At 52.4% G+C, this 23,244-nt stretch overlaps 1 protein-coding gene across 1 annotated transcript in view; it reads right to left on the reverse strand.

The window, feature by feature from the left end:
- The window catches only part of CDC42BPB (CDC42 binding protein kinase beta), a 101,565-nt gene that overhangs the window by 41,897 nt on the left and 36,424 nt on the right, over nt 1-23,244 (reverse strand). The window contains 6 exon segments of the mRNA XM_019462318.2: nt 1,313-1,513; nt 3,125-3,218; nt 7,704-7,852; nt 10,257-10,352; nt 13,451-13,534; nt 18,632-18,723. Of these exon segments, the coding sequence (XP_019317863.2) occupies nt 1,313-1,513; nt 3,125-3,218; nt 7,704-7,852; nt 10,257-10,352; nt 13,451-13,534; nt 18,632-18,723 (716 nt within the window).

Below are 23,244 nucleotides of genomic sequence, written 5' to 3' on the forward strand. Positions count from 1 at the left end.
ATTAACGATAAATTTTCACCCATCAAAGTGGCAAAGGGCGCCGACCACACGCTGTGGCAGAACCGGCTGGCACGGAGCTCTTCCACAGTGCGTCTGCCAGCATCTGGCGCAAGTCTGCTCCTAAGATTTTGTTCTACAGAGAAGCGTCGTGCGCCGGACAGAAGGATGACGCAACACCTGGTCGTATGTGACGTGATGCCATTCACTCAGACGCGGCCCCACAAACACACACCCAGCACGGCAGCGGGCCCGAGCGCCGAGGCCCAGGCCCCACCTCTATCATCCAGAAAGAGGGGGGGCAGGAACACTGCCGAAGATCAGACCGGCGGGCGCACAGGAAGCGCCGGACCAGGCCCCACAGGGGCACGTGCTCCTTGCCAGCAGGCTCTTTAGAATCCCCGGAGTCCTGTTCGCTACCGTGACGGCATTTATCGCCAAGACGCGGAGGGGGTGATTTCCGCCGTCTACGCTATGCGCTTTTGTGCTGTTTTTCTGGTAAGGCTAAGCTAACTTCCAAGTGAAAACAATCATCTCTATTCTGGGAAAGTGTCTTTAAAAACCATGGCTTGCCCTGATTGGGAGTTACATGGCAGACCACCCACCATGTTCGTGTTCACGGGCCCCCAACACGAAGAGTTGCCGGGGGACGGGGCTGAGGACCGGTCAGCGGAGAGAAGCTCACTTGGGGGGTGCGGGTGACAGACTGGGGAAGGAGGCGGTGAGCACACGGCCGCAGGGTGGGAGCGGCATGAGGACACATGTGACTAAGGGAAACAGGTGACAAAACAGGAAGCGGAAGAGCAATGGGAAAACGAACAAGAAATGAAGGCGAGGCCGATGGGAGGCAAGGTCAAGGGGGGGAAAGGCACAGCTGGAAAGGGAAAAGGAAGCCGGGTCAAGGAGGTGGAAGAGTGCTATGCGCGGGCGCCTGGCCTGGTCCGGACAAGTAATCTCCGGGAAGCAGACTCGAGAAGAGCAGCTGTGGTCACACTGATGAATCCAGACCCACAGGTGGAAGAGCCCAACGGGCCCCCGCCCCCCGCCATCCCGAGGCCACACCCGGCACAGCCCCGTGGAGGCCCGCCTCCCCGGGGCCCTGCCCCGAACACCGCCACTCCAGCTCGCAGCTCTCTCTCTCCCCCCACGCCCACACCTCCACCCGCAAATCTCTGCTCCTGTCTGGCGGCCAGCAGCCTGCTCCAACCCTATCGTCTCCTCCCCAAAGACGCGGACAGCTTCCCAGCAGCCCTCCCGCCTCCGGGCCCCTGCCTCGGGACTCGAACAAACAGGACGTGGAGACGCAACATCTTACTTCGTGGTTCATGATCTTTCCGTAGGTCTCCACGAGGGACTCTGCGTAGAAGGGCGTCTCTCCATACAGCATCTCGTACATGCAGACGCCCAGAGACCACCAGTCACACTCGGGGCCGTACTTGCCCATGCCGTCCTCCATGGCCTGCAGGATCTCCGGCGAGATGTAGTCAGGAGTGCCCACGGCCACAGAGGACTGGACCTTGAAGGAGAGGGGGTGTTGGAGGGAAATCCTGGGGCAGCTCCGATTCCAAATTCCCAACTACTCCCTCTGAAACACTGATAGCAAATGATGAAATCATCGTGGAATAAAACTAGCACACGAGCATGATTTAAAACCCTAGTAATTAAAAATTCACTGCAAATGAATGCTCTCCTGCAGCAGTAAACGTGAGGCAGTTTCCAGAACGTGTGAGATGGCCTCGCATGCCTGGTCTCCCCTTGCCCGCATGCCCGGCACAGCCCCCAGAGGGCACTGTGGTCCCTCAAGGGGTGGCATTTCCCACATCCTCTGTCACTGCCCAAAGTGCGGTCCAGAAGCCACGTGTGTTCAGGCCAACCCTTCGCAAACTTCCGTGTGCATACAGGCCACCCGGGCTCTTGTGAAACAGAAATTCTAGGGTGGGGCCCAAGACACTGAATGTCTGTTTCCACAGCCGCTAAGGCTGCTCCCCCAGGGCCTACCCTTCCATCTCCCAAATGGGAACATCTGGAAATAGTCCAGGCACTGGCTGGGTACTCAGGAATTCTCCAGATGGGGAACCAGGAGGCTCAGGCCTCTACAAGGGAAAGGACAGTTCCTCAGCCACTGACGTTAGCAGGAACAGGCTTGACGTGGGGCCATCGCTCCGGAAAGCCGTGGCCAGCGACGGCAGTGAGCGTCGTGAGAAAACAAGGGGGCAGCGGGGCAGCTGAGGAACCAGACTGGTCTTGGAGCGCATGGAGAACAAAGTCCGTTAGACCGAGGGAGCAACCGTAACAGAAGGCCTGGCCCAGGAAGGCCAGACAGACTCTCCCTCGGGTCATGTCTGAGGAGGGGCCAAGGGATACGAGCGGCACCCGGGTCAGACTGGACCGCGGGGAGGTCGGCCTCCGTCACGTGACCAGACTCAGTTCCCCGCTCGGCTGCCCGGCTGCAGGAACCGTACGGTGGACAGTGGGGAGACCGGCGTGAGGTGGCAGCACGGGAAGGGTGAGGGGACGTGCAGGCAGGAAAGGGAACCAACGCTCGAGCTCAGTCCGAGACCACCACGCTTGTCGTCGGAAGGCTGGATTTGAGGGCAGCACCGATCTCAACTAAGCAACACGTGGTCAAGACTGGGGAAATGAGAGACTGATTTGGTGGGAAGAAAGAGAGTAGCCCTAGTATCAAGGATCCCTGTTTCTAGATGGACAACACCCACAGAGAGAAAAGCCCTGCCTGACAGAAGTTGCCCGCCCGCCCGCACACAGAAATGAGGAGTCGCTAACACAGTCAACGTCTGAGCGCCTGACCGGCCCGCACCAGACGTTTCAAGAAAGGACCGAGGGGGCCTGCGTGTCGCTGCGGCAATGGCGTGCTCAGCCACCTCGCCACGTGAGGAAAGGGACGACCCCCAACTTAGAAGGCACACGTACTACTGCTGAGACATGGACATCAAAACTGAGGTTTTCAGCTTAATTAGAAAATTTAAACTGTCCCCCAAATGTGAATCTTTTTAATTCACATTCATAAACTTGGTTTCTTAACTGGATCTCAAATTGAAATGTTAAGTCCCTTCTAATACAAGTAAAACCCAGAACCAAATGAAAAATCTCCAACAGAAATACCTACAGTTCCATCGTCACTCATCTTCAAACAGGATCCAAAGTCGGCCAGGCGGATGTGACCGTTCACGTCCAAAAGGACATTGTCAGGTTTAATGTCTCTGTGAGTAAAACAGATCAGTGAGTCAACCATCTCCACGTCACACATTAGGCAGGTCAAAGCCTGTCACCAGTGGCGTACCTGCTGAGGAAATGCTAATGCCATTCAGGACAGCTGTCGCAATCTTGGGAAAACGTCTCTCCGTGGCACTCTACTCGCACACGCGTACGGAGGGGCAGTCACCACCACTACCGCTCACTCCTGTGCGTGAGCTAATCCCCAGTCAATCCCACGACACACCATCTTGTTCCCACCGCACAGCTGACCATGCTTCCTGAGTGTCTCCTTCGTGCCCGGTGCTGTGCTTGACCCCAGGTCTACGACAGTAACCAGACCCCACAGCCCCTGCCATCACGAAACTTCCACCAGCTGAGAGGGCAGAAAACGAACGTGTGAATGCACGAACACGCACGTGGTCTCAGTCGGCACCAGGGTCTGATGCCCACGATAAGCGCTGGGAAGAAACCAGAAGCAGCAGAAAACGGGGCAAAGGGTGTCTGAGCACAGATGCGATGAGAGCAAGAGACAGGTGAGGCTCTGGGGCAAGACCACGGCAGGCCAACAGCCCCCCCACGTACCCCACGCTGTATCTGGCGGACAAAGACCCGGGGGCTGAAGACCTAAGCCATCTGTCCAGCTGTCAGCAGCAAGTTCATGGCAGGTCCACAGGTAGGTCCACAGCCGACCTGCCGCTCTGTGGACTTGCAAACGTGGGGCCCCTGGGGAGGTGGACGGCCTTTAAAGCACAAGCTCTCCTTCCTGATCAAAGAAGTCCATGTGACTGGACGGCACAAAAGGGAACAGACTTCGGGAGGAAAGGCAGATGTTCGCCAAGAGGAGCTCAGGTATGTGCTCACACGACAGAACACCACACCTGAGCTACTCCCAACATCAGGGACGCATCTCACAAACAAAGGTGAGAAGACGACGACAATTCTTACCCAAAGAAAGATCCACGAAGCAAAAGAAACTAGCGCAGCACCCCAAACCGAAATAAAGAGGAAAAACAAAGCAAACCCTCAAGGAGTCAGAAAAATAAAAAATTAAGAATGGAGCCAGACAAAAGCAGGAAGAAATGAAGAGATTTAACTCGAGGAAGAAACAGAAGACAAAATCTTATCAGGAATGGGGACTAAATTATAAGATGCCCATAGGAGAACAAATTCCAGTAAAAATCTAATGAAAGGGCACTGAAGAAAGGGAGGGAAAGATCTAGAGGAATGAAAACAGACGCCACATACAAATAACTGGAGTCCCCAAAGAAATTGAAAGAATAAAAGAATAAAACGTAATATTTGAATCTACAATCTGAGAGAACCTTCCAGAAGTTAAAAAAAAAAAAAAAAAAAAAAAGGGACTGCATTACAGACTGACGGGCCCATCAAATTAAAAATTTTCCCATGTCCTGTTTCTTGGAGCCAACCTGATACTAAAGTTCACATGGATCAATTAATGCGTGAGGACAGCTAGAAAAGCCCTGGAGAGAAAGAAAGGGGTCTGATGGGGGAACTAGTCCGACACGGCTTCTGCCTCCAAAATCAAAGCGGTACGGCCCTGGTGCACAGACAGACAGACAGACGACAGGACAGAACGTCACGGGGAGTGAGTGCGTGATAAAGATGTCATCTCGCCTCACTGGGGCAAAGACACACTTCCTAAGCGAGCTGGTCTTGGGACAACAGGAGGGCCTCCTAAAGATAAAATCAGACCCGCTCCACAACCACGGCGGCCACCGGCCTGCCCCGGGCTACCTTCGTCACATTCCTCTGCTTCATCCTGCATCTCTCCCGCGCAGCTTTCTATTTGCTCCGGTTTTTGTTTTTGTTCTCTGGATATTCCTTCTCTTAAAACTGCACCGTTCTGACTTTGTTTCTGAGCTGCACTCTCCGTTCTCTCTGGGGACGTCATGTCCTCGAAGGCAAGTGACTCTGTCACTCGTCGTTTCTGCCTCTGCTGTGATCTGGGGCTGACCGCTCCAGGAGGGGCCGTACCCGCCTGTGCGCCGTGCTCCCTGGTCCCGGCTGCCCACCGCTTCCCACGCTGCCAAAGCCAGGGAGCACCTGCTCTGCCTGCCTGCAGCAGCCCGGCCGGAGGGCGGTGGGCACGGCCCGAGTCCCCGCGGCCCACATCCAGCCACAGAAAAGGCCCCACAGCTGTAGCGCAGGGTCTGAGTCCTGCTTCTTAAATCCAGCAGGGACACGGCTGCTGTGCTGACGACACACACTCATTTCCGGCCCCGTCGAATGCTGCTTCGACCCACAGCGAATCTACCACCTGCGGCTGGGGCAGGACTGACTTCCTACCAAACCTGGCTTTGTAGCCTTTCTAGCAAAAATGCAAGCTTTCGGTTTTCAGACCGGGTCGTTCAAGTGCTAAGTCTGAATACTGAGTTGACGGGGGAGGGCGGTTAATCACACATTTCATTCTCCTACTATGTCTGGAGATCAAATGACAGAGTGAAGCTTCTACATAGCTAATTAAGAAAATAAGGGAAAAGCTTTCTAATTAGGGAAAACAGAGAGAGAATAAACCACTGAAAAAGTGGTCAGATTAATTTCCCTGGAGATCGGTGACAAATACAAAGACATTTAGCTCTGGTATGAATTAGTCAAATTTCTGTCAGAATATAAAATCGAATGTTGAAAACAACCATAGTAACTGTTAGAAAAGCAAGCACAGCGACATTAAAGAATCCATGAAAAAAGAGAAAATGCCCTAAAAGAAGTGAAGGTTCTTTGGGAGCCGCGCCCTCTGTTTACTCTGTGATACCTGGACCCACAGGGCAGTGCCCTGGGCAGGGGCACGTGGCCCCTGCGCCTCAGTTTCCCCACTGAGCAGTGAGGTACGACTCACGGCGAGACCTGAAGGGCTGTTCTTGTGACACCCCGTGCCGTGGCCACCCTTGCAGCAGGAGCTGTGTCTGCTCAGGAAAACCTCCTGACGGGCAGCAGAGGCCGGGCCCCGGGCGAGGCGGCAGCGGGGCCCGATGTGACGCCAGGGGGATCGCGGTGGCCGTGAGCCTCCCAACAGAGGACGGTGATGCCCTCACAGTCCCGAGGAAGGTGATTTCCAATCTGAAATTCTTACTAGATCATCCCTCAGTCACACATGTGGATGGAATTAAGATGCTGATCTCAAAACCATGATCTCACAAGCCACCTTGATCCAGAAACTACAGACAATCCATGCTACCAAATCAAAAGAATAGACCAAGAAAGGAAGATGCGTCACTTGGACAGCAAGGGATCCAATCCCGGGAGACGGGACGGGAGCGTCTCCGGGGAAAGAACTCTCAGAATGCTGGCAGAGGCACCCAGGGCAGAAGGGAGCGGGAAAGAAGGAAGCAGTGGTGCCAAGAAAAACGAGGCCTATGCTACCTGATACGCCTGTGTGCACAGAGCTTCGTAATTCAGCACAGGGGACGACTAGCCAGTTTGGGGTAACCAGTGACGGCTGCCACGGAAAAGCCCGCAAGTGAAGACTCAGGGCCATTGCCACCCCCAGAGGAAACGACTTATGGAAGCGTAAATGCGGGAACCGCCAGGCTCATCTGTCACACTCACACAGGTGTTCCACGATGAACCTGACAGGGATTGAACCAACAGTTATCGCTCAGGAACTGGGACGCTGTGGGAGGGAGGTCTGAGAGTGCGTGTGGGAGAGGGCTGAGAGAGAGAGCTACTTCTGGAAAGAGTAAACTGCATCTTAACAGATGTGATCTGACTCTCCCTCCTCTGCCAAAAAGAAAATGGCGAGAGAAGCTGGTTAGTTAGGAATATGAGGCAAATGGCGCAAGAAACAGTGTAAAAAGCCGACGAGCTACCTGCGGCCAGTGGAATCCGGGCAGGGCAGGAGACGCGTGCTTTCTCTTAAGCCCTGTAGCGCTACCTGACTTGAAAAAACCGTTACCATGAACGTATTTGATAAAAATGATTAAAATAAACAGCCAACCCCACAGGACGAACTCGCTGTCTTAAGCAGCAGAAAGACACAGAGGTGGCGCCCGCGCAGGATGCAGGGTGGGCCCGCAGCGCGCCCGGGGGGGCTGGAGGCACACGGCCACACAGAACCAGTTATTCTCGCTCGAGGTGCTGTGCTGAGCCCCTCTCCCCAACCCAGTCCTCCTCTGTGAGTGCCATGATGGGGGCCGTGCACCAGGGAAGGTGGTGTGGCTGAGACGGCAGACAGTCAGGGAACCCGTGAACTAGGGGGCGGGCACCCCAGGGAGGAGGGATCAGCAGCGGGAGGATGAGCTGATGTCAGCAAAACACCTAAAGACAAGGCGGCTCTGGGGGACCCCGCGCTCGAGCATCCTCATCGTCACCGTAACGCTGGGACCTGTTGGTGCCAGGCGCTGGGGCGGCCCAGGGTCTGCGAACCGCGTGGCCTCTCTGGACGGCCTGGAGCCTCCGACAGAGTCTCGGGGCCCCGAAAGGGCATCTTCACGTATTCAATGCCGTTCCCATAAAACACAAAAGGTGCGTACCTGTGCACGTAGTGAAGCTGATGGATGGAATCGATGGCCAACACCATTTCACCGATGTAGAATCTTGCCATATCTTCTGGAAGCTTGTCTTCGAATTTACTGAGCAGGGTCAGTAAATCACCACCCACGTAGTAATCCATGACTAAGTACTACAGGTGGGAAGAGGTGGGAGAGAACAGAACATTCAGTCAGCGTGAGGCCTGACAACGAAAGGCCGAAGTTCTACCACGGAAGTCCTCTGGCTCTTCCAGTCTGGAGCGCTGGCTTCCGAGCTGCTCCTGTGTCATCCAGGATTTCCCCACTCGGTACCTTCCTGCACCATATACTGTCGTACTTTCAGTTAGGCATCTGACGGAGAACAAATTTCAGGAACAACAGCGCAGAGGATGGGGGCCGAGAGCAGGGCAGGAGAGGGGCTGGGAGGCCAGGACGTGGTCCTGGAAGGAGAGGAGGATGACAGGCACCGGGGAGCACTATGTGGAGGCAGAGGCCAGACCACGGGCTGGCGGGCGTGCGGGGAGAAGGGAGAAGTTCTCCGGCCCCTAAGAAAGCGGTAGGAGTAAGTCAAGCACCCATCTAGCCGAGTCTCAACGGTTTCCATGCTTGCCTAGAATTCTAAACAGAAAAATGAAAATGCTTTACAGCAGCACTGAATATGATCGATAGGCTCCTGGAGAACTGTAAGGAATCCGTAAGAAAGTAAACTAAGGGGCCATAAGGCAGAAACTTACTTTTAGAGTAAGAACCAGACCAATTATTTCCTCTGTCATGAAACACAGGGATTCTAAGTCAACAAGGCAACACCCTTCTAGTCACTGGAGAAACAGGTTTAATTTTTAGGACACGCCAAGTTTAGATGCCTCCAACAGGAGTAACAACGAGAATGGGCTCTGTGGGGCAGCCCAATGACTCCACATGAGGAAGGAGGCCTGACGTGGCCTGCCCCGCTCTCCAGACCTGCTTCTCCACCACCCCACAAAGGCAGAAACTGCCGGGGTCCCAGAGAGAAGGAACCTGCCCGACAGCACCACTCAGGGGCGGCAGAGACAGCAGCCAGCCACGGGCCTGCGAACCCCAGTACCAGGGCCCAGGTTCACACACTAGAAAGCCCGGAGCCCCTGCCTTCCTTCTTGATTTTCACTGTACCTCTATTTGTGCAACTCCAAACACTCAAGAAGATGCCTTCTTGGCTGCGATTCCTAACTGACCATCTTCTATCAGACATTTCAGACTGCAAGACACTATGCTGACTTCAGGAAAGATTAAACAAAATATGTTGTTTTCCTTCTGTACAGATCTGCGCCTGAACTCCTCGGAAATGGACCTGAGATGGTCGCCTCTGAGCGGGGGTGATGTGCACTCGGCGGTCTGCTGGGGAAGGGCCCTGAGCACCACCTCCCGTCACACGCTTGGACAAGTGGCTACGTCCCCTCCCGCTCCAGTTGCCCCATTTAAAACGTGGTGACAACCTTCAGGGCCTAAGGCACGGGGGCCCTGGGGAGACGGAGCTAACCCATGCGCCCCTGCTCGATAAACACAACGGTCCCTCTGTAGATATAAACATGTATGTTGTAAATTCTAAATAAACAGTGTAACAAACCATGTTACCTAATTCTGGACATTCAAAACTGATGGATGTCTTTGACGTGGGAAAGAGACGGTTGTAAGATGAATAAAAGAGACCCTATGTCCCTCTTGCTGTAGGAACGGAGCACAGAAGTGCGGGTGAGCTCAGGGAGATCGAGCTCAGGTCCCTGGCCCGAGGCTGTGCAGACCTTCGAAGCCCCTGCGGCCACCGCTGGGGCTGCGCAGGCAGGAGGAGCCGGGCAGAGACCAGCTTCTCCAAGGACGGTGCTTGCCCCGCACACCCAGAGCTCCACGTGAGGACCTTTTTAGGTTTAGGCAAACCTTCGGTCACACGGTCACTCTGGAATTAAGAGCAGCTGAGGGCAAAGGTTTGGCTTCTTTTCCCTCGTGAGCCGCTGTTTTGTGTCTGTTTTACAGGCATCTACGCTCACCTCGGGGCACACGTGTCAATCGCACAGCGGACTGACTGGTCAAGACTGAAAGCCCCCACTTAGGTCGGAAGGAACAGATAACAAGAGTCCCCCCAAAACCCACGTCAGAAGACCTCAGCGAGCCCAGCTCGTTCGGGGAGGACTGCACAGCAGCAGTGTCCTCGGACAGCGTCAGGCATCGTGGGTGACACGATTACCCACTCAGCGCCAAAGGCTGAGCCACTGTGGGTCCTCGCGGCCCTCTCTCTTCAAACGTAATCCAAGATGGAAAATGTCTCGAAGCCCCAGTTTATTTAAATGTAATAAACCCGGGGAACAAAACTAATCAGGTTATCTCGTGATGAGAATTGTCTGCCTTCAAAAAACCCCACCCAGTTACTACCTTAAAGCAACCCCTTCGTTCTCTCCGAGCACATATAAACACTGTCAATTCCAAACCGCCTTGTTCGGTTTTTAGTAGCAGCACAAAGGAACCAACCAATTTCACCCACGTGCCATTTGACAGACCCTTGAAGCGCCTGAGACCCAGACGTACCAGGTAGTTCTCGTCCTGAAAGGCGTAGTGCAGAGTAGTGATCCACTGGCAGTCGCCGTTCACCAGCACGTCGCGCTCTTCTCGGAAACAAGCAGTCTGTGAAGAATCAGGGGGAGAGTCGGTCTGTGCCTGTCCAAGGAGTACGGTCCTGAACAGAGGGGCCCCTGCCGTGACAGGCTCTGGAGACGCGTCACCTGCCTCCCAGGCTGCAGGAAGCTCGGCGTCCCTCACTCACCTGGAACCAGACGCACCCTCGCCTCCCCCAGGCCCTTCCTGCAGCGAGGCTTCGGAGAGCTCACTTCCTCAGGACGGGCCCGGCCCCTGCCCCTTCCACACACGCCACCTCTGCAGCCGACAAAGGAGAGTCGGCCCTGCTCCCAGGTGGATCTCAGCAACACTCCTAGGTGGGCCCCTCCCACCCAGCACTGCCCGACCTCTCTGGACCAGACCGGCTTCCTCTCGATAGCCTGGGATGTGGCCGCCCCGCGTCTGCCCCTCGCTGTCACACACCTACAGTCTAGCAGCCACGTGGCCGGCAGGAAAGGGCACACACCTGCTCACTGAGCTGAGCGCTGGAAAGTGATTTAATCACGGTAACTGGTGCCATGGTCGTAACAGGATTCTGTGAAGAAGTATGGTCTGCAGCATACAGGTAAAAGGCTGTCTTTTAGGCTGTTACGGTTTATTTTTTTTTAAGAGCTTTATTACACAGGTGGTACCTAGATTTAAAAGTGACCAGGTATTTTGGCATAATCATAATAAAACTTTCTCTTTGTTGATCACCTAAGATTTTAACTCCCTCTAGATCTGAAACTTGCGAAGCTTAACAAAGTTATGGGCACTTAACAAAGTGCCCATGACAGTGGCACTGATGGGAGCCCTTGGTCCACAAGGCACTGGGGAGTCCTACCTGCTCTCTCATGAGACTCACAGTGACCTCTGGAACTTGTTTTGTCCTATGAGCTTTGTATTCTAAACTTGTTTTTAAAATTTTTTATTTCGGAAAAAAATGACTGAAGTAGATGTGCCCCAATTCTACTAATTAAAAGCAGATAAAACAACTCAAATGGACCAGCAATCAGCTTACAATGTCCAAACGTGCAGAGACCAATGCTATGCCCCCCAGCCCGCGGCCCCCCAGCCCACAGGGCCTGGCGCAGGGCAGCTGCAAGGAAGCCCCAGGGCCGGGGCTCCACGTTCTCAAGGGTCTACCCATCCACATTTAGAATAAAAGCCATTCTTAAACTCGGGGTCACCAGCATGATGACCCACAGACAGGAAATATATGTATTATTCAGCAGTTTTGTTTTGAGAACTTTCAGTACTTTTTTAATGAGCAAAACAGATGAGCTAGAAAGCACAGCACGACCCACAAAGTTATGAATTCACAGCTTAGTGACTTTTCCACTGCCCCCTCTTGTTGACGTCATGCTTTCAAAGATTAATTTAGTGTTCACAATAAACTTATTAGGAATAAAAAGATAAATCACTTTAACCCTGTTATATCAATATTATTAAGTTTTTATATGTATCACACACACACACACACACACACACACACACACATATATCCCATGACATGTACCCTGGGATAATCGTAATAATTAGCAGACATCCTTGGACTTTTCCGACTATGCCAATTAGGTAGGATCTCTGTAACCAGATTTAAATTTCATAATTTCAGAATGTACTCACCATGACATTTGGGTAAATACTAACTAGTTATGGTAAGGTGAGAATCACCTCTCCCCAACCTTGGGACTTTTAAACATAAACACACACACATACACACACACACACACCGGTCTGGAGGCTGACACTGAACAACCAATCACTCCTCTAAAAATATAAACTTAAATGAATTTGCTACTAGCCTTTATTTCCCTGCTTATTCCTCCCCCAAACTCTGTCTGATGCACCACCAGCTACCCTGTTCCCACGGAAGAGTCACTCCAGCGATTTCCCTTGACCCCCCAGAGCGCGGACGGTGCCACGAAGGGCTGCTGAGGCCGAGGCACGGCCACCGCGGTGCCACCTGAGGCAGAGTCCCCAGGCCCAGGTGACCACAAACACAGCGATGCTTCAGTTAACCAGCCTGCATTCATCCGGCAGAGGCCCGGTGCTGGGCACCACGGTGGGAAGGAGGAGGGTAGGGACGGGGAAGGAGAACAGGCCGTGACGGACAGGTAGGACGCACTGAGGATACTGAGTGAGAACGCCCACCCACCAAGCTGACGACAACCTGAGCTCAGGGGAGGGATCTGACCAGAACAGACGTTTGTACTGGTATCTGCCCAAGTGGCATCATCATCCCAGGGAAGAACTACCGAGCACAGGAAAGGCCACCTAAAATTACAAGGAAGGTTCAGAGTGACACGACAAGAGACGCCAGAAACCAGAGAAGCAGTTTCCGGAGGAGGAGGTGGCTAATCCCAGGGGCACTCAGTCCCGGGGTGAGCTTGCTTCACAGCTGGGGCAGCGGAGGTGGCGCTGAGGGCGTTCAGCCTGGGGAAGCCCAGCGAGAGGACACAGGGTAAGTGACAGAGCCTTGGAAAGGAAGGATGCTTGGCTCCCTGACACAAAGTGGAGGACCACAGAAGATGGGGGGTGAAGGCAGACCGGGGCTGAGTCTGGTAGGACCAGAGGAAGAGCTCGGGCTGGCCCAGCAGCCTCACCGACTCCATCGGGGGCCGGAGCGGCCAGGGTCGGGACCGTGAAACAGGCCCCAGAGGGAGGGACACCGAAGTAAGGAAAAGCGCGTCTAGACCTGCCAAGCAGTGACCACCTACTTCTGCTTACGATCTCCGTCCTCCCTCTGGGAGGGCGTACACAGACATCTCTGTGCTTACGCAGGCTCCAGATCCAGTAATGCCTTGTGAACAGGAAGCAGAGCTGAGATAAATGCCCAGAGTTCCCGCAAAGGTTTTGATTGGTCCTTACAGTGAGCAGCCCTCGGCCGGGGGGGGGGGGGGGGGGGGGGGGGGGGGGCTCTGGCGCAGAGAGGAGAGAGGAGTGCGCAGGAGAGCGCAGAGAGGCGTGTGCGCCGGGAGGGGCGGAGACGGTGGCGACAAGACACAGGTCACTCTTGTCAAGGAGGGAGGGGGGAGGCCCAGCTCTGCGAGGACTGTGGTGGGGACCCAGCACATGCCCCTCACAACCCCCTTCTCCTTTACTCTTTACTACTCCACGCTTACCTCTGCTCTTTTAAGCATTTCCCACTTGTTGAGGATTTTCATCGCATAAATTCGCTCAGTGTTCTTCATTTTGACAACAGCAACCTGGAACACAAACAGGAGTTTAACAAAAACGTAGCTGAAGGAACCAAAAGCCAGCACACGTTGTCACGTAACTACAGTGACATCTCAAGTGCCCGGAGAAATGAAACCCTGGAAAACGAGCTGCTGAGGAGACACAAGTTCTTCACGTAAATGCAGATCCGTCCTGCTAAGCATCGAAACTTGCCGTTCGCCACACCACAACGTGCATGTCCCTGCTCAGTTCCAAGAACTTCCGCGGTAGGCGGTGGGCGCACAGCGGGGCTGGCCGCCCTGGGCGAGCCTGGGACACGTGCCTGGGACTTTCACCATAAAAACTTCAAAATCCACTCACTGCTCCCAACCTTTCCTCCCCGTGTTCAAGGGTTCCGTCCCCACGCTCCTGCCACCTGCCCCACTGGTGCTACGTCTACCTCCTCCTCCCACCGCCGGCCTGGACATGCCAGCTCTTGCCTCTGCGATCTGTTCCTCAAGGGGCACTGAGTGCCGGCGTGGGCTCTGGAGTGGGACCTGGGCAAATCCTCTTCTTTGTGCCTCGGTTTCTACAACTAGAAAAGGGGGTAATAGCAGTACTGGCCCCAGACTGCTATGAGGACAAACCAGCGAACACACCTAAATGCACTTCGAACGGGGTTAGGCATATAGCGGGCACTCGGCATGTTGGCTGGCAGCCACGTTCTTCAAGGTACAATTCAAATGCCACCTCTTGCAGGAAGTCCTACTGGATTTCCCAGTCCCTGCCAAATCTCAGACGCGCTCTGACATCACTTACCAATACCAGAGGTGATGCCTGCGCCAGCACACGGCACATTCTACCCTGCAAAAATCATTCACTGGCCTAAGTCCCCATCACAAAACCATAAGCTACTTACGTATGGCTGTCCCTTTTTGCTGCCAATGGCAGACAGCCACACGGCAGGCATAAACAATTATTTACTTCCTTGCTTTCCTAAACGATGCATGTCATACAGTAACATCGTCAAAGTAACCACACAAGCTAACATGCACCAGGCGCTTTCCCCGTGCCAGGAACTCTGCTCACAAATTGACCTGCACCCTCTCAGGTAACCCTCACCACAGTCCTCGATGGTGGCTATTTTTATATCCATATTTTAGATACAGAACCTGAGGCCGAGAGGTTTAAATAACATGCTAACAAGCAGCAGAGTCTCACCCTCAAGTGCCTGCACGTTAAGGATTATTATAAAGACAGTTATGATTAAATATTATCTTCCCTGGGCCTGACGATAGGGCGGGGGGTCCACAAAGGACATGCCCTGATGGAACCCCAGAGTCTGGTGAGGGTCAAAGGCCCCTCCCACAGCACACGGCTTCCCGCAGCCCGCCATGTGGAAGTCGTCCTCAAGTCACCTCCTTCGGTCATCTCTCTCACTGCCACCCGAGTGCTCGCGGTGGTGGCTCTTCTCGTGACACCTGTTTAAGCTGCTGTTTACTAGCTGTGGTCTTAGAACCACTAACCAAGCTCGCTCCGATTGTGAATAAAGAACAAAGAATGCCGAACAAAGGTTCGGTGAGTTCTCCCACGTGTCCCAGAACACGCAATCTGGGCACACGTGATGTCATCACATTAGAAGTGTCGATTTCTTCCTAGAAATCAGCTACAATCAATAGGTGAAATGTTAGTGTTAAAAACAAAAGCTACTATAATGTAATCCCTATCAAAATACCAACAGCATTTTTCACAGAATTAGAACAAATAATCCTAAAATCTGTATGGACCCACAAAGGCCCCAAAGAGTCAAAACAATCTTGAGAAAGAACAAAGCTGGAGGTATCACGTGCCCGGATTTCACGCTATACTACAAGGCTGTGGTGATCAAAACAGTACTGTGCTGGCACAAAAACAGACACACAGATCAATTAATTGACAAAGGAGGCAGGAATATACAATGGGAAAAGACCATCTCTTCGACAGTGCTCAGAAAACTGGACAGCTACATGCAAAAGAATGAAACGGAACCATTTTCTTATAGCATGCAAAAAAACAAAAAAACAAAAAAGAACCCTCAAAATGGATTAAAGATTTAAATAAAATATAACACCCGAAACCATAAAAATCCTACAATAAGACACAGGCAGTAACCTCTTGGATGTCGGCCTTAGCAATACTTTTCTGGATCTCTCTCCAAGGAAAACAAAAGCAAAACTAAACTACTGGGACATCAAACTAAAGAGCTTCTGCACATGAGTGGAGACCATCCACAAACAAAAGGTGACCTACGGAATGGGAGAAGATATTTGCAAAACATATATCCCATAAGGGGCTATGTCTAGAATAGATAATGAACACACACAACTCAGTATCAAAAAGCAAATGATCCAATTTTAACAACGGGCGGAAAACTTAAGCAGACATTTCTCCAAAGAAGACATACAGACGGTCAACAAGACACATGAAAAGATGCTCCACGTCACTTATCATCAGGGAAATGCAAATCAAAACCACAACAAGGTACCACACCTCGCACCCGTCAGAATGCCATTATCAAGAAGACAAAAAAAAATAAGTAAGTGTCTGCAAGGATCTGGAGAAAAGACTTGTGCGCTATGGTGGGAATACAAATTGATGCAGCCACTGTGGAAAACAGTATGGAGGTTCCTCAAAAAGTTTGAAATATAACTACCTTCTGACCCAGCAATTTCACTTCTGGGTATTTATCCAAAGAAAACAAAAGCACTAACTCAAAAAGACAGATGCATCCCTACGTTCACTGCAGCATTATTTACAATGGCCAAGATGTGGCAATAACCTACGTGTCCACTGCCTGATGAATGGATAAAGAAGATGTCATATATACCTACAATGGAATACTACGCAGCCGCAAAAAGGAAGAGATCTCACCATCTGCAATAACATGGATGGATCTAGAAGGTATAATGCTAAGTGAAGTAAGTTCAGACAGAGAAAGACCAATACCAAATGATTTCCCTTTTACGTAGAATCTGAAAAAAACAAAACAAAACAAAACAAAACAGAAACAGACTCATCGATGCAGAGAACAATCTGGTGGTTACCAGAGGGGTGAAATAGGGGAGAAAAGGCTACTCAGTATTTACTACAGAAATGGCCTCACTTGGAAGAAATGGTAGAGCCGATAACTTTTGAACAATCCAGATCTTGCTGAAAATGAGACACAGAGCACTCTGATCTCTTACTAGAAGCTTACTTCTTTAGAAGAGGCCTGTCTGGGCACAGGCCATGTCCAGAAAATATGCCAGTGCCTTTGATAAAATACCCAGAAGGAAAAAGAATACATCTGTCCACAGAAAAACACCTGTCAAACCAAGAACATGTAGAAGTGAAATGCAGGAGTACAATTTAATGTAAAAACAAAAACTCCTGTATATTGAACAAGCTTTCTCTAATTGCACAACTTATAAAATAAACAAGCTGTAAAAATCTTGTTTAGTTTACCGGAAACAACTTCTTGGCCCAAAACTCAGTCCTAATTGCATCAAAGAGAGCCGATGCTACAAGCACCTCCAAAATGAGACGTTTCCGTAAAGAAAACCAACAGAAGTAATCTTACACAACATTAACAACTGATCTGGGGACATGACAACTCAGTGGGACACCTGGTGCCAGCCCCGATCCAGTACTGGAGGAACCAAAACAAACCGCCACGAAGAACATCGCTGGGCCAACTGAGAAACCTGGTGTAAGACAGTAGATGAGATGCAGGGTTGCAAGAGCACCCCGGGGAGGCAATGGCAGTGACGCCACCATTACCAAACAGTGGCAGTGACCTTAGCCACAGAATCCAAGATTCTTTCTGAGGCGGGGGGAGGACTGCGAGCACGTGCAGGGAACCCAGACGGGTCGCAGGATGGGCGCGTGGCCGGAGGAGCCCGATGGCGATCTGAGCCCAGGCCACGGGGCCCCGGGGTGGGGGAGGGACTTACACAGGCCGAGAAAGCCTGGAGAGGGAGCAAAGGTAGGGGAGAGAACCCAAGGACTTTCGGGAAGGCCTGGGCAAGGACGGATTTCCTGAGTTTGGGAGGAACTTAAAAGGTGACACAGGCCACCTTCTCTGAAGCTCAGAAATCCGAGCCGTGCAGTTAAGTTCTTTGCAAAGAAGAGCAGTGACAATCACCGTAGCCTATTGTGGCACAACACCGCCGTCTCCCCCTCTTCTGGAGAGCGACCCTCCCCTGCCCCGCGGCACCCCTGCGCCTCCCCAACCCGGTGCTAGGGGTGCGGCGTCCCCGCAGATCCCCGCAAGGGCCCGGGCCCGGTCCTGCTGCCAGGGAGACAGTCGGCAAAAGTACATGCTGCGCCGAATCGGGTTTCAATTTTGAAAGGTCTCTTTCTCCTCACTAAACGACAAAACCAGACCTGGACACGGGAGGAAACGTACGCCTGGCACACAAGTCCCGAGTATTCTGGAGCACCTTCTCGTCACGGCAGGTTGGGTCACCGTCAGGCAGAGCACGCGTGACGGGACAGGGCGGGTCACCGCTGGGCCCCACACGTGACGCCCCAGCAGCAGAGCTAAGGGGAAAGCTTAAGCGGAGGGGTCGGCGCATCCAGAAGCTTTGGAGGCTCGGCTCTCCGCTACTAAGCGTACACCCACCGATCCCAGTCTGCGGGGGGAGCCGCGGCCGGAGCCTCGGTGGGGGCACGACGCCCGCTGCACACGCGGAGCCTGGACGGGCCGCCCCCTGCAGAGGCCGGGCCGGGGGCGGGATGAGGCCGCGCAGGCCGGGCCCAGGCACAGCTCGAGCACTGACGGCGGGCAGGCTGCTGGTGACGGGCGCGGCCGCTGTGGCCTCCCCACATTCTGCAGGTGACTGCCGGGACGTTTTCAATTAACAAGTGGACTTTTAATAAACTTCTTTGTCTCAAAGAGACGATTTTGGTCCAGACAATATTCAGGGTAGCTCACCGGCCACCAGCTTTTGTTTTTATTTTTCTCCTCCTAATTGTACCCCGCAGGTTCCGCCCACCAAGAACTCCTCTCCAAGTGACAGTGACAACGACCCGTCCCCCCGATCGATGCTCAGGGTCCTACAGACGCCTGGTGGCGGCGGCTGCTCTCCCGTTCTAGGCAAAATGAGCAAAACAGAAGTTCATCTTACCTCACCGAAAGCACCTCTTCCGATTACTTTAATTATTTCGAAGTCTTCTCGATGAAGCTGCATCTCCTTGACCAGCTGTGTAAACGGCTTAGCTATAAATTCAAAAAAAGGAAATCAACAATTTACTCTAGTAAGTTGGTACTACGTAAAAATTCAACAACCTGACTGGGGCATTCCACTACATGACATAGCTTTTTTAGGAAACAAAGGTTTAGTTTTTTTTAATTTTTTTTTTTTTTTAACGTTTATTCATTTTTGAGACAGAGACAGAGCATGAACGGGGGAGGGTCAGAGAGAGAGGGAGACACAGAATCGGAAACAGGCTCCAGGCTCTGAGCCATCAGGCCCGAGCCTGACGCGGGGCTCGAACTCACGGACCGCGAGATCGTGACCTGAGCCGAAGTCGGACGCTTAACCGACTGAGCCACCCAGGCGCCCCAAAGGGTTTACTTTTTAAAATGCTTGGTATCTGACAGGTGTTGGGAAGTCTGTGTCTGCGCTCAACTACGCAGATGTTCATCCTCGGCCCCTGTCCTTCAGCACCTGCTGTGACAAATGCTGCCACACAGAGGTCCGCTGCCGCTGGTCGTGAACACAAGCAGCAGGTACATTGGAGGTGAGTAGGCTCCGTGGAGCCACAGGGCAGCCCGGGGTGGGGCGGGGGGAACACGAGACAGAAAACTCTCGCAGAACGGCGGCCACCTCTGAAGTGCAGGCGGTGCTCCCGGACATCGTAACCATCCTTGCTAATCACGTGGGGACTCTAGCAGTGACCTCGGTAAGAAACGGGCAGAAGCACTTTACACGGCACTCACGTGTTCCATGCACGCATGCACAGGTAACAGAATAATCATCCTTTTATTATCCACGTTGTAGGGAGGAGAAAACTGAGCCAGGTTTCTGTGGACAGCGTGCTGGGCTGAATAGGGTCTCCTCCCCCCTCCCCAAATCAGTAGTGTCCACCCAGAATCTGTGACTGTGGCCTTATTTGGAAGTGGGGTCTTTCCAAATGTAGTCAACTTGAGGTCACAAACACGAATGAGATGGGGCCTAAACACAAAAGGACTGGTGTCCTTATTAAGAGGAGGGAATCTGGACACAGAAGGGAAACAGCCCCGGGAAGATGGGAGGCAGGGACTGGAATGATGCAGTCATAAGCCACGGGACACCAAGTGCGCCAGAGGCTGGAAGAGACAGGGGTCCTCCCGGGGGCCTCTAGAGGGAGCACAGCCCTGCTCACACACCTTGACTTTGGACTTGGCTTCCCCAACTGTGAGAGGAAAATATCTGTTGTCTTAAGCCCCCCAGTTTATGGTAATTTGTGACCGCGGCCCAGGAAACCTTTCCAGAGACCGTGGGTAATTTCGTTCCATGAGCGGAGCGAGAGGCAGCACCAGGACAGAAGTCCCGCAGTTCAACTCCAGGGACCGTGCACTCCTGACCACCACGCGTCACATCTCTTACAGCTGTTCTTATTTTCACCTTCAGGCCTAAATCCACGTTTTACACTAACCTTCACACAGTTCTCTTTCAAATTCCCCACTACTAGTTTTGCAAAACGTTTCCATTGGGCAAAAGGTACAAGGGCTCTGTGTTATTTCTCACAACTACACGTGCATCTGCAACCATCTCCAAAAACAGCCAACAGCCTGCAGCCAAAACCTGCAATCTGACGTTTTCCGGGTTTCTAATTGAGCTCCATATTATTAACTGAATTCTGCAGTTTTTCTCCTTAAATAGCGGCTTAATAAATACCTTTAAGGTTTGGTCACCATGGTTCAGTGATCACAGGAACAACAGCCAGAGCACCACAAGGTTCTTGGTGCCTAAGGACAATGAATTGTTACCACTATCAGTGCAAATGCCCATCAGCACAGAGATCAGGAAATAGGACACATGGGGACGATTTAACAAAAAAAAAACCAAAAAACAAAAGGCCAGGCTAAAGAAAACCCTTGAGCTAGAACTTGAAAGGTTATCTATGGCTTTTTATTTCTTTCAAATATCACCCCCAAACAACCATTCCCAAAACTCCTCTAATAGATATCTGTACTTCAAACAGCCACCAAAAACCTCAACCTCTCCTGGTACCTTCTAGGGGAACCGCATGGAACCGTTCATTGTACAATGAAAAAAAAAACGATCCCAGCAAATCTCATCTGTTGTATTTTACCACCAGAAGGGAGAGCGTAGGAGAGGAAAGAGAGCTGACCCGCTACGAACAAACTGTGGCACAGAGCGCACTCGAGTGCACGCCGCAGAGATGCTCGCTCTGGCAGGGGCATAATGCAACATTCTGGACTGTTCCACAAAACCCCAAGACTCACGAGAGGTGGCAGTCACTGTTTTCAATGTACAACCCAAACACATATTCATGAAAATCAAAGAGAATCCTACCCGTAATGAGCCACTTTTAATTTGCCCGTGACCCCGTGCCATTCTTGCTCGTAGGCATATTCCATGTTTCATATCGTCTGTATTCTTTTACTTTTTAGATGTCTCATGTCTCTGTACCACTCAATTATCATTTTAACAGATGCATACCATTTCACTAAGTTGGTGCACCAACAATTGTAAATCATGTGTCTACTGAACAGACGGGTTAAACTTTTAATTTTGAAAATCAGTACCTTCTTTATGGTGAATAAATCTGCAATGAACCTTTGCATGCACAGAAGCTTTTTTACTATTTTAAAGTAATTTTAGGATGAAATCCCAGGATTCTCCAAAAGGCACTAACTTTTTTTGTGGTTCCTAATCTGTCGCCACACCCCGCCCCCAACACCATACACGGATGGTTCACCTGCCTTTTGAACGGGCAGTTCTCTGAGGCCTGGCGAGTCTACTCGTAAGCCCTACGGGGAGGACTACCCACTCATCACAATTGCTCACCGATCACGTCTTAATCTTGTTTAACCTACTGCATAAGTGCTTTACTCTGACTTTGTGAAACATGCTACCTGTAAACGCCACGCCTCCGCTCGGTTCCTGCTTTTCATCTCAATTACGCTATTTTTACTTTACAGAAATTACTTTTCATAAAAATCTTTTCAACAAAACGGAACTGATTCATTTTTTTCCTTCGTCATTTCACTATTAGAGCCTACAAAGTTATCCACTCTTTAAAGATCTGACCTTCAATCCTACTTTCTGCTAAACGGCTTTTAAAAATAGATAACCCGTTATTCGTCTGCCGTGGCCTGACTGTGCAGGGGGGTCGGGGGCGAGCAGCCCAGCGCCCATTCTGGAGCTTCAGCTCCTCCGCGCACCACCTGGTAGCCAGCCGTGCCAGAGAAGCCACTTCGTCCTCCGGGACTCCTCACCCACCTCAGGGGCCCACTGACCCTGAGGACCGAGGCAGGTAGGAGCGAAGTGCCTCGCGGCCACCCCTGTTCTTTCCACATCGATCACCTTATCCTCCTCGTCGAGTTCCCTCCTCCTCTTTGATACAAACGGTCTTGTTGCTTCTGCCTTGTACACAGTTCTGCGCAAATTTCCCCGAACTGGATGGGCATGAATTCACCAGGCCAGTCAGATGAACGGGAAAACCAGGGAAAATGGGACGAACGCTTGAAAAGACCCAAGAGTTCTGAGGACGCAGTGAAAACGTGACACTGGTGTGTACCAATCACGAAGACAAGCACGCACGGCGGCAGACCGCCCCGTCCACCGCACAGGGCCACCGAGTCACGCTGATCCCACGGGACTTCTCAGGTGAACGGCAGAGAGGGGGCTGTCAACCAGAGTCAATGCAAAACCAGGGTGACCTCGTCATCCGGGTCACGCGGAGCCCAGAGACAGAAGCACACCAGCTCTCTGAGCACCAAAGTTTCACATAAAGAACTGTTAGGAGCGCTAACTCGCCACGGACACAGCAGGCGCACACGCAGGAAGCAACATGACTACCCGTGGGGTTGGGGAACCGAAGGAGGGAATTCCGGAAACTAGGCAAAGGGCTCCGCACCGCTGAGGGTGGGCTGCTGCTGGCACTGGGGTCTCTGTGCTCACGGGCGGGGACCCAGAGAAGCTGAGAGGGAGAGAAGCCCACCTGACGCCCGGATGTCCCGGGCAGCTACTACTGGCAGGCGCTCTGGCCTGGAGGAAGAAGGGTGACTGGGGCGTCACTCAACGAGGAGCAGGCAGGAAGTCCCCGGTCCCCTCTCCCTCCTCCACCCCTCCGGTCTCCTTCTGGAGCCCTTAAGGCAGAGCCCAACAGGGAGCGGGGTCAGAGCCCCTACGGGGAGATGCTGGGTCAAGAGGACGCTCCTGAACGGCAACGGGATGGGAGATAGGTCGTAACCAGGAGGACTGATCAAATAAATGAACAAACTGAGGATAACGGGAGCCAGGGTCCTCACTGTCAGGGAAGGGAGTTACCAATAAGGGAGAGTTGGGGAGCCTGGGCGGCTCAGTCGCTTGAGCGTCCGACTTCAGCTCAGGTCACGGTCTCATGGCTCGTGAGTTCGAGCCCCGCATCGGGCTCTGTGCTCACAGCTCTGCTTCGGATTCTGTCTCCCTCTCTCTCTGCCCCTCCCCCACTCACGCTCTCTCAAAAATAATAAACATTAAAAAAAATTAAAAACAAAAACGAGTAAGGGAGAATAAACCCTGCA

This window comes from Panthera pardus, unplaced genomic scaffold (genome assembly GCF_024362965.1).
Source record: "Panthera pardus isolate Hobbes unplaced genomic scaffold, ASM2436296v1 HiC_scaffold_24, whole genome shotgun sequence".
Lineage (NCBI taxonomy): Eukaryota > Metazoa > Chordata > Mammalia > Carnivora > Felidae > Panthera > Panthera pardus.